The sequence below is a fragment of the Candoia aspera genome, chromosome 6, assembly GCF_035149785.1.
Source record: "Candoia aspera isolate rCanAsp1 chromosome 6, rCanAsp1.hap2, whole genome shotgun sequence".
Lineage (NCBI taxonomy): Eukaryota > Metazoa > Chordata > Lepidosauria > Squamata > Boidae > Candoia > Candoia aspera.
This window is the reverse complement of record NC_086158.1, coordinates 25,457,348-25,469,631: the sequence shown is the minus strand read 5'-3', so window position 1 is coordinate 25,469,631 and position 12,284 is coordinate 25,457,348. Positions and strand designations below refer to the sequence as shown.

Sequence of the window (12,284 nt, the reverse complement as noted above, 5' to 3'; positions counted from 1 at the left end):
CTTTGTAGGGCACAAGAAATTATTTGGAGGGTTGCTTACAGCCCAAATTTGAGCATGTGTGAAATACAACATCAGACTAAACCATGATATGATTATTTTGGAGTAGGAATAGTTTGTTATGTGAACATAGCAATTAGTTTTGTTAATCTTGATTAGGAGTTTAGTGTGTTGTGTGAACCAAGCCACTATTTACTCATCTTGTACTTTCTTAGGAGGGAGGGAGGGAGGACAAAGAACTTTAGAAAGATATGGAGTAAAAATCACCTTAAGATATCACCACACCTACTTCTGTTTGTCTCTCTCCATATTGATCCATCCACCCACACAATAAAACTCATTAATTTCAATCTATTTTTTTTCTGTCTTATGCATATCTTAATTTATCTCCATCCATCCAGGCATTAATACCATGAACTCTATTCTTCCTCGTCATTTCATTCGTTCACAAATACATATACATTTTGAAAGCACGTATCTGATTGGATCTGTGCTGCTGAAAGAATTCCTTGCTGTCTGCCTGGACAGGAAAGAGGTACCACACTGAAGGTTTTGGGAAGCATAGATCTGACAAGACCCAGGAAGTACAGTACTACAGATTGAATATGTATTGTGTTTTCCAGACTTACATGAGTATGTGAGCTGCCCAGAGTCAGGTGGCAAACAAGTTTAATAAATTATTATTCATTATTGCAGAATGAATATTGCCAGAAATTAGCAGAATATTTTCTCCACACAGAAACATTTCTCCACACTGATGAGTATAGCAACAGTACAAAGGAAGTTGGAGTGCAATTATTTTGGCTGCAGATGACAAACTTCAGAGCACTTAATTGCTAGAGTCAGCTGGAAGCTTCCAAACCTATATAGGACTGATTTACCAGCTCTCTGTCTAGAAAATGCAGATAGGCTTAATATTCACATAGTTAAGACAGGCTTCTCCAACTTGACATTCTCCACATGTGCTGGGATTTGTGCAAGTTTCTATCATGGCAGCCTGGAGGATGCTGTTCTAAAGATACAAAATTCTCTAAAGGAGAAAGATTGTTTGCAATCCATACCTGTTTTCATCATGCCAAAAAAGAGGACAGGAGGGACTGAAGTAGATTGATAGTTGCTTTGGCTGACCTTCCAGTAAATAGGTGAGATCCTGATAAAATACTTATCAATAAAAAAATTACGAACACATACTACCTTGTCCATCTCTAAGGCATAGGCCAAATCAGTATAAGGGTTGTGAAATCTGAAATATGATCTTTTCCATTCATAGCTGAAGACTTGAAATGTGTTTCCAAATAACATCCTTCGCAGTTCCTTTGAATGGGAAGAATAGATTTATTTAGTAAACCATTAAACTGGCCAACAGCCAAAGATTTCTTGGTGATGCAGACATATTAAAAATCTCATATATATAATACAAAAGGACACAATAATAAGAGATCCAAGCAAAAACAAAAAAGCCCTGGAGCCAGACAATATAGAGATGGAATAAAAAGCAAAGTAAACTCACTTGCTCACAAAGCAATCATTAGAACCATTCTTAAAGTATCATACAGAATAAAGAGTTTTTCCTCTAGTGTTCCAAAGAGTCCTTCTGGGCAGCCATGCCATAGCAGGGGAATTCCATGGCAATGCCCCCTCTTTGCAGCCTTTTGTTTTGCATTCTTTGGCAGTGAAGATTGGAGAAGGGCCTTGGATAATCATCTTAAGTTCCAGACAGCCAAATAGGGGTGGCAATGCCCCCAAGTTATTCCTGGCTGTAGAACTTAAACCACTTTAAATCGATCCTTTCCAAGGCATATAATTAAATATAGTTTTGATGGCCTGCCTCTAGAACAACACTACACCAACAAAATAAGTAGAGGCAGGGCATGCTTAATGATCAAGGGGTGCTGGAAGAACACTTTCAAACAGAGATTGTGTCAATCAACAGGAATTGACAGGTAATAGCACTGGAACTAGGGTATGGGAGATAGTAGTTAGGTTCATGTAATGTGCTGGTCTAGGCTAAAATAGATTAGAATATGGAAGTCAGTGATGTCTTAGCATGTTGTGTGAACCAGGCTATCATATTAAGTCATAATATGGTTTGATTGCTTGGGCATAGCATGTTATGCAAACAAAGCAGCTGTGTTTCATTAATCTTGGTTTAGTATGCTAGTTAGTAGCATAGGGTGCAAAAACCCTTCCTCACCAAAATAACACATGTAATTTCGATGTGAAGCAACATCTTTTATTGGGAGATCTGCTTCTAATATCTACATTGCTCTATATCTATTGAGGTATCAGGTTTCTGCATTTAAAGTGATCATTCCCCATAAACGTCTGTTTTAATTATTCTAACAGCAGTATACCACAGTCTTAGTATACTCCTAACAGCATGGCTGGGTAAGAATTCTCTGTTTCCTTAATTCTGGCAATATTAAGTTTCAGCTCATGCTTAATTGATAAGATCTGCTTACCATAGCCATTTCCAATGAGATGGGATAGCCTCCTAGATCTGATGAAACTACTACAGCTTTGGGAACTGAATATAGAGTATTAGATGGAAACCTGCTCTGTTCTGAGTGGTTTATATTTTGAGATGTTCCAGCAGCATCCTCTTTATTATTATCAAATTTGCAGTCTTGGTATTTCTGTAGAAAAATATGAAGAAAGGGTCAAACAGAAACAAGACAGCAATTTTAACTGCGAGGTAATAACAAAGTTTTTATATTGTACAACTTTGGGTTGAAAATGCAGTTCTTTCAGATGCAACATCTTAAAAAAGAGGACAGTAATTTAAAGGCAAAGAGTATAGTTACTTTGCAGAAAGTACAATTTATACAATAATGTGATAGTTATTGTACTTTGTTAGCTTGAGTAAATTTCCTTAGAAGCAAATTCCATTGAAATAGTTGGGTTAGGAGGCTCAGAGTGAGCTTTCACAATTCTCCCTGAGCTACATACATCATTCCATTTATATTCTGATTTGTGTATTATACTATATAGCAAGCTTAACTAGTTAAAAAATAATCAGCTCATGGAATTCCCAAGCATACAAGGCAGTTTTACTTTCTGTATTAAGAAAGAAAAGACAGATATTTGTCTTACTTACTATTTGATTCCTCTTTACTTCCTCCTGCAATATTTCTATATAACTCATCTTGGAATCTACCCATCTTTTCAGCTGGTTTAACTTAAGTCTGCTATCCATAGCTAATGGATAGAATGAAAGACGTCACAAGTTATCGAGTGACTGGTGGCACTTAAAAAGGAGAAGAGACTTAGCACAATATTCTGGATTACCCAAGAAGAGTAATCTTATTTAGAAATAAATGTTAAAGCAACCATGCTACAAATAACCCTGAAAATAGAGATTTGGTCTTCATCCAGAAATCTTGAATGGTCCCCCTTTTTCCACATAAGGTGATGGTTACTTTAAATAGTTGTTTATTGTTTGCTTTTCAGTCAAGGATGATTGTGAGCAATGCAGTATATTTGATGTATATGGATAATTCAGAACATAAGAGGAATTGCTGCATTACTGAGTAATGTCAATTTTGCTATTGTTTTCTAAAACGGCTATGTAAGTGGTTTATACATCTATTCTATCAATATTTGTTCCACTTACATAAACATTGGTTGGTTCAAAATATTTTCTGATGGATAAAAACAAAACAAACCTGCCCCCCCATGCTCTTGCCCTGATCCAATACCAGGAGTCCATCCATCAAATTTGAAAGTAGCTCTGAGTGATAAATGTGTGCAGGAATGTGTGTGTGTGTGTGTGTATGCAGGAAGGGAAGGAAAAATTATTACTTCATATGGGGTCTGATCTACTGGCTGGGAGTTCATACCATCAGGACATTTCTCTATGTCCAATCCTTCTGATATTTGAAAATCTTTTTTTCTGTTGTCTCTTCTGTAGACCGAATGGACCCAGATACTTTAACCATTCCTTGTAGACTTGGTTTCCAGACCCATCACCTTCAAGGTAACCTTCTTTTGAATTCATCCAATTCATCACTATCTTTTTTGAACTGTGGTGCCTAGAACTGGACACATTATTCCAAATAGGGTCTGACCAGGTTAAAGTAGAGTGAACAGTTCCTGTGATCTGTAACCAATGTTTCTGTTAATGCACTTCAAGATAGCATTTGCCCTTTAGCAGCTGCATCACACTGCTAGCTAAGGTTTAACTTGTGATTGACAAGGACACCCAGATACTTTTCACATGTACAGTACTATTGCCAACCTAGGACTCCCCCATTCTATACTTGTGCCTTTAATTTTTCCTTTCCAGGTGAAGAATTTTACATTTCTCCCTGTTCAATTCCATTCTGTTTATTTCAGCCCACAACCCAAGTTTGTTTATAATTTTTAAAAATCTACTCTTCCCTTTAAAGTCATACCCACCTGCAGCAGTTTTGTGCCATCTGCAGAGCTGATACGGATCTCCTCAACTGCTTCATCCAAGTCATTGATGAAGATATTGAATAGCTTAGAACCCATAACACATTCTATGGCACCCCACTTGATACCTCCCTCCAAGCTGAAATTGAACCATTAACAAGGACCCTTGAGTGTGATATCTTAGACAATTAGGAGTCCATCGACAGTAGTATCATCTAGCTCATACTTTACCATTTTATTAAGGAGAATATCATGAGCAACTTAGCTGAAAGTTTGGCTGAGGCCCAGGTATAATATGTGTATGGTGTTTTCCTGATCTACTAAAGTAATAACTCTACTGAAGGAGAGAAGGTTAATCCAATATGATTAGTTTGCAGCTAAACCTTTACTAGTTCCTGATAACTGTAGCATGCCTATCCAACCACACCCAAATAGGCTGATAGGTTTCTATTTTCTCAGGTCCTCTTTCTTCCTATTTTTGTTCTTCTTGGATCTTACCAGCCCTCCAGGAGTTCTCAAACATTGTGAAAGTAAGAGTAGTTCTGTGATCACCTTCACTAGTTCCTTCATTTAAGTTGGCTAAATTGTCTCTTACCCTTTCCTTGCCTATCCTGAGCTGCAGTTTCCTCCTTCATCCAGTGCCTAATGATAAGCTAGTGCTCTATTTCCCCTCAGAGAGAAGACAGGCACAAAAAAGAAGTTAAGTTCTATTTTCTTATCATCACCTATTACTAATTCACACGTTTTCCTCACAATGGGCCTACACTCTCTTTGGCTGTCTATTTGTTTCTAACATAGCCAGAGAACCCTCTGTCATTTCTGATATCTCTTACAAGCCTCAGATCATTCTGAACTTTGGCTTTTCTGACAAAATTCCTACACATTACAGAGATTACCTTGTTGTCCTGTTCAGACTAGGAGGTAGCCAGGAAGGTTTTTAGAAGAAATTCTTTATTTACAAGTAAAACTATTTACATTGAATAAAAGTCTGGGTAGTGGAGGAGATCAGGCAAGGCTGCAAGACCAGGCTTGGCTAAAGGTTGCATTGAAGCAGCAAGGCAATGTGTGGAGGAAGTTCATGGCAATACCGCAAGGCAGAACTTGGCTAATTCTTGCAATGACACAGCAAGGCAAGGTGTAGCTAGAACATGTGGCAAGAAGGGAGCATGAGACTTGGCAGAAGCTAGCAACAAGGCAACAGGGCAGGACTTGGCTGAAGGGCAAGGCAAGGTGACAGGACGAGGCTTGACTGAAGGATGTGGCAGAGAGGCAAGGCAAGACTGGATATGGAGGCAAGGCAAGACTCGACTGGAACGGCAAGACAAGGCTTGGCGTGAGTGACAGGGTTAGACTCAGCTGAAGTGGCAAGGCAGGACTGAGAGCGACTGGAACAGCATGACTGGACTCAGCTGGAATGGTAAGGCAAGGCTTGGCTGGCATGACATGACTGGACTCGGCTGGAACAATGAGGCAAGGATTGTCAGATATAGCAAGGCAGGGCTCAGCTTGAAGGCATGGCAAGGCAGCAAGACAAGACTCGACTGGATCTTGAGGTGAAGGAATGGGGCGAGGCTTGGCTGGAGAAGAGTGCAATGGAGGTAATTCCAAAATGGTGAAAGGCACTGGCTCTGATTCCATGGCAGTTATAGGGCAGGCTCCTGAAGACAGTTCTGGCTAGACTTCTGCTGAAGAAGCTGTTAGCTCAGTGGAACAGTTGTCTCCGGCAGCTGGTTCCTTGTGCTGGCGCCTTTTTATCCTGTTCCCTTCGCACCTTTTCTCCTCGGGGACCAGTCGGGCTTCTTTCTGCTTGGTGTGCTTCTCAGCTTGCCTCTCCTTTGCACTGATTGGCAGCTTCATACCTGCTCCCGGTTATGGATTTAGCATTCTGAATCCAGCTGCTCAGCTGTTCAGGATTCTCCTGCTCTGCTGAGTCATCCCCAGTTTCGGTTTCCTCTTTTTTCTCCCTATAGGTTTTGATTGCCTTCTCCTGTTTAACATAAGTTTTGATTTTGATTTTCTTGCTCAGAGTCAGAATCAGACTCAACCCTTATACCTGTCCTGTATATCTTTGGTTATAAGCTCCTCTTTCCATTTCCTATAGAAGTCCTTTTTTTTCTTCAATATTTTAGAGAGTTGTATGTGTATCCCATTATCACTTTTGTATACCACTTTGAAAGATTAAGCATCTGATGCAGAAAGGCTCCATCTATATCTTTTGCCTGCCCAGGGGAGTCTTTAATAATGGCATTGCTTTTGTTTCTCTCTTCTTTTATTCTCACCAAAACAATTTCAGTAGGATTTCCAATTTTTCTGATTCTTTAATTTTTCTATCATCCATCCATCCATCCATCCATCCATCCATCCATCCATCCATCCATTTCTTTATGTACAGTGCGAACACCCTATCTTTTCTGTTGAGTCTGTTCCTTCCAGAGGCAGCTTCCTGCTGCCAAGTTTTAGTCATGCCTATCACAACATACTTGTCTTCCTGACTACACACACTTCTGTGAACTCATAATGGAATTCTTTTCACACTGTTTCAAGCAGCTTTCACATCCTCTTTCCTTATGTCCAGTTTCCATTCATACTGTTGGGAGATTAATTTGTTTTCTACTACTTCTTCATACAAGACTCATACTTTCTCCTTCTGCAGTAATTCTACTTTCAGTCTAGTTCCTTCCACTTTCTTCCCTTTCTTCCACATTCATTTTCCCCAAGATCCACTCCTGACAATATCAATATCAATATCTTTTCTGACCCACATTCAAAACCTGTCATCAACCTGCATCCTTCATGAATTTTCTTTTTCATCATAAACAATCAAATCAGGCATGCTTTTAAGTTCCTTCCTTTGCCATTTGTTCACATAAATAGATCTACACTTAAACCATGAATTCCAAACAGCAGACTTTTTTCAAAGTAGATATTTATCAGTCATCATTTTCACTCATTCTTGAAGTTCTGAATATTTTTTTTCTGTTTTCTCTCATCTAGTTCCCATCTTTCCACTTCTATTGCCTAACATAATAATTTCCCCCCAAATCACATTCATTCAAAAATGCTGCACGTGTTTCCCCAAAACACCCGATTCTTCCTTTTTTGCCATCAACAGGACTGAAATATAAACTATCCCAGTTATGAATTCCTGCTTTCATACACATGCATAACAACCTAGATGACATCGATTCATACTTTTTGATTTACATTTTAGTCCTTTCATTCAAAATTAAACTCACTTCTCCACTTTCAGGTAGACTTTAGCTGTGATACCTACTTCTCTGGTGTATTGTTGATTACAAACTGGGCACTGATTACTTTTCAACTGTATCGTTCTTAGACCATAAATATTACAGATAGTCTTATTTGTAAAAATAGAACCATAAATGTATTGATTCAGTGCTGGGAAAGGGCAGAATTGTGTAGATATCTTAAGCTCATTTACATTTTTAGAAAAACAAATATCTACTTTAAGAATAATTTAGAAAATGATATAGAAAAGCTTGATTAGATTTTTTGTCTTAAAATGCACTAGTGGTATTACATACTGTAGGAAATCTAAAGATGCAGAAGTTTCTAAAATGCATTTAAACTTATGAAAATTGAGAAACAGCCCTTTGTGAAAACATTTTTAAATGCCTGTTTGAATAGTTTCTTTAATTAATTACACAAGTAAAAGCTGTCATCATCTCTCTTCCATTCACAAGCTCTTTTTATGAGCAGTTGCTGATGGCAAGATCAATCTACTGATACATTCAATTTTATGTAAGATCAGAGATCAACCTGATCAACATACTGGAAAAGTATGAAGGACACTTACTTGAAAGGTTCTGTGGCTGATTTCCAACCTAGGGGGGAAAACACAGTTGAAAATACTCATCTAGCAAATAAATAGCTCATGCAAACATGGAAAGATTACCAGTCCCATATCAAACTACTTCACCTCTTAGTTCAGTCACAGAAGCATGCAGGGAACATCCCAGTCCTAAACATATTTAGAAAAAGTTTCTATATGCTATGTGGGTCTTATCTCCATAGAACTGTGACCTTAAAGCAATCTAATTATTAGTGCCCATAAAAATTATAGGGAAAAAAGCCCTTACCCATGGAAGCTGAAAATCTTTCTCCATTTGTCTAGATCTGATATTTTGCTGGATATCTCTTCTAGCTCCATTTGGACTGAGCTGCACACATCACTAGTTGCCTCCTTGTCCATCTGCTGAACAAAACTATGTATTTTCAGCATTAGCAATCAGCTCCCCAGGACATAAAAATGCTGTATCCTCTTTTATATAATTGCCTATAAGAAATGGTTTGAACCTAGGTTTATACCCAGGAAGCTGGCCCCTTCTTCTGTCTCCTCATTGCACTTACTGTAAACTTAATACTGTTGCATTGCAATTAAACTTTCATTAGAGTTGTACATAGCCCTGTGTTTTCTGCCCATTGTATATATGGCATAAATGTTTAATGTAAGACACAGATTTATATAAAAACAGGCTGCAATTACATATTCATTTCAGGGAAATTGGATACAGTGAAGAAGATTGACCAATTACTTTCATACCACTGGACAGGTGGCAGCATATATAAGGGTTAATGCTTTATTTAGTTTGCTGGAGCAGAATGCTTGGTGGAATAAAATGAAACCAAAATTGGGTCTTTACATGAATAGCCAGTGGTTATTCCATTCACTCTGCCAGAGCCTTCCTTTTTAGCCCTCCTCACTTCACTTCCAAGTAGTTTATTTCCATCCAAATCCTCACAATCTTCCATCATAATCGATCAATCGATCAATCAATCATGTTTTTAGATTTATATTAATTCCTATATACATATATGTACTGTACATATTAATAGACTTATGCTTAAGCCACATGTTGGAAATAGACTTTTTTCAGCCTATATTCACCAATTACACTTCTTATTCACTCTTGGGTCTCTGAGTGACCCAATAACTTTTTCTGCATTATCGTGTCTCCTTCCCACTCATTCATTCATGGGTCTACAAAATAATTTTTCCCTGCATTGCATTCAAATGTTTCACAATTTTCTCCAGAACTCATCCCTGGGTCTTCCATTATTACTATTCAGTGGAGCATACCATTCAACTATCATCATCCTATGGCATTCCTATGTGTATGACATCAGTTTATATTTTCTGATATACATTTTAATCCTTTCATTATTACACGTTCACCTTTGCTTCCAAGCATTTATTTGTCAGCACTGTTCCACAAGACTGTTTTCATTCAGGTCTATTATATTCCTTCTCCTTTCTCTTAGTTTCACAGACATCTATCTATATACTACTAAAACTGTCATGTCTGTCTGTCTGTTTATAACCTTCAATTGGGCAAAACGGTGCATCATAGGGTAACAATTTTTGAACCAAGGTACCTCAAATAGACTAACTTACAGAATGCATCCAAAATCTGGGACCCATTACTTCCATAGGATTAAAATTTGGCAAAGTTGTGGCATGCTTCAGTGCCACTGCACCTTCCAACTATACTTCCCAGAAACCAGTAGGTTGTGTGGCGCAAGGGAAGATAATAGGGGTGTATCCCTGACCTCTTTCTCACCTCCCTCTGGCCCCTGTGCCCAATAGGCAGGCAGCAAGGCCCGACAGGTAGACAGCAATTGGCTGCTTTGAAACTGAGGCCAAAATCTGAAATCTCTTAATGGCAGTGGGAGGCGACAGAAGGATGAAGGAGTGACTCAGATGCCTGCTGGCAAAGTAGGGCTAGCTGGAGGGTACCAGCAGTTGATGGGTAAGCCCTTTTCCTCCCTGGGGGAAGGGGGCCCTTGGGGACACACTGTGATGGGGAGTGGGGGTGCAGTTTTCCTCGCAGTCCATGGCTCCCTTTGTTCCCCCTCACCCCAGCAAAGTGGCAGGCAGTTCCGCAGGTCAGCTGAGGAGGAGGAGGAGGAGTGATTTCTGATGCTTCCTGCCAGTTTCCCACAAGCAAAGTCAATTGGGTAGCCAGCAGGAAGTCAGAAGTCGCTCCCTCTCCCACTGCTTTTTTGCCCATCTCTGGTCATTCTGTTTCTCTATTTAGGTGATTGAGCAGAATTGGCAGGACATCAGATATTTATTCATTTTATTTATTTATATTTCAAATTTCCATCACTGCCCATCTCCTCTGAAAAGGGACTCTGGGCAGTTTACAATCAAAATTAAAACACATAAATTACAATATAAATAACTCTATAAAAATAAAATAAATATAGAATATAAAATATAAAATCCAGCAGCGCGGATCTTGTTTGTTGGGGAGAGATCTATAAAAGCCACCCACAAGATGAACTGGTGCCCTCCCACCCCAAGCAAGGCGGCAGAACCAGGTTTTTAGGTTCTTCTGGAAGTCCAGGAGCGAATGGGCCTGTCTCACTTCCGGGTGCAGAATATTCCAGAGGGCGGGTGCCACTGCAGAGAAGGCCCACCTCCTGGACCCCACCAGGTGGAATTCCTTTACCAGCGGGGTTCATAGCATGCCCTCTCTGCATGACTGGGTGGGGCAGGTCAATGTTATGGGGATGAGATGGTCCCTCAGGTAATCTGGCCCCATGCCATGTAGGGCTTTAAAGGTGATAACCAACAACTTGAATTGGACCCGGAAGCAAACTGGCACCCAGTGCAGCTTGTGCAGCAAAGGTGTTATATGTGCTGACCTAGGGGCACCAAAAATGGCCCACGCGGCTGCATTCTGGACCAGCTGAAGCTTCCGAATACTATTCAAGGGTAGCCCCATGTAGAGCGCATTACAGTAGTCTATATGGGAGATGACCAGGGCATGAGTGACCATTTGGAGGGCCTCTCGATCCAGGAAAGGGTGTAACTGGCACACAACACGAAGTTGCGCAAAGGCCCCCCTGGCCACGACTGCCACCTGCTCATCGAGCAGGAGTCGTGAGTCCAGAAGGACCCCCAGATTATGCACTGGGTCTGAATGGGGCAGTGCAACCCATCCAGAACTAAAGTTGATAACTTCCCGGATACAGAGGAACCATCACCCCACAACCACTCTGTCTTACCAGGGTTCAGTTGAAGCCTGTTGTTCCCCATCCAGACCCCCACAGCCCCCAAGCACTTGGAGAGGGCAGCTACTGCATCACTTACGTCACCCAGGATGGAGATATATAACTGAGTATCATTGGCATATTGATGATACCTGTGGTGATGGATGATCTCACCCAGCAGTTTCATGTAGATGTTGAATAGGAGAGGAGAGAGAACTGAACCCTGCGGCACCCTGCAATGGACGGGTCAAGGGGCAGATCTCTCCTCCTATCACCACCATTTGGGACTGGTCCTGGAGGAAGGAGGTGAACCAGTGCAAAACTACACCACCCACCCCCAACTCCCTGAGCCGACCCAAAAGAATACCTTGGTTGAAGGTATCGAAAGCTGCTGAGAGGTCAAGAAGAGCCAGGATGGATGCACTCCCTCCATCCCGCTCTCGCCAGAGATCATCCATAAGTGTGACCAATGCAGTCTCTGTCCCATATCCTGGCCTGAAACCTGACTGAAAGGGGTCCAGATAATCTGTTTCCTCCAGAATCCTCTGGAGCTGCAACGCAACCACTTTCTCAACCACCTTTCCCAAAAAGGGAAGGTGGGAGACAGGGTGAAAATTGCCCAGTATAGTAGGGTCCAGGGATGGCTTCTTGAGGAGGGGGTGTACCAGCGCCTCCTTGAAGGCAGCCGGAAACTCCCCCTCCCTCAAGGATGTATTAACCATTGCCTGGTCCCAACCACAAGTCACCTCCTGGGCTGATTTTACCAGCCAGGAGGGTCAAGGGTCAAGATGGCATGTGGTTGCATTTACAGTCCAGATGATCCTGTCCACTTCCTCAGGCCCAACAGGATCAAACCATTCCCAGATAACAGG

The 12,284-nt window shown here is 40.7% G+C and overlaps 1 protein-coding gene across 1 annotated transcript in view; it reads right to left on the bottom strand.

Annotated features, from left to right (window-relative positions):
- The window catches only part of MINDY4B (MINDY family member 4B), a 31,885-nt gene extending 23,280 nt beyond the window's left edge, over positions 1-8,605 (bottom strand). Inside the window, exons 1-4 of the mRNA XM_063307889.1 lie at positions 8,493-8,605; positions 8,210-8,237; positions 2,460-2,633; positions 1,192-1,311 (exon numbers count right to left, since the gene is read on the bottom strand). Of these exons, the coding sequence (XP_063163959.1) occupies positions 1,192-1,311; positions 2,460-2,633; positions 8,210-8,237; positions 8,493-8,605 (435 nt within the window). The remainder of the gene's footprint in view (positions 1-1,191; positions 1,312-2,459; positions 2,634-8,209; positions 8,238-8,492) is intronic.
- Positions 8,606-12,284: the final 3,679 nt, after the last annotated feature.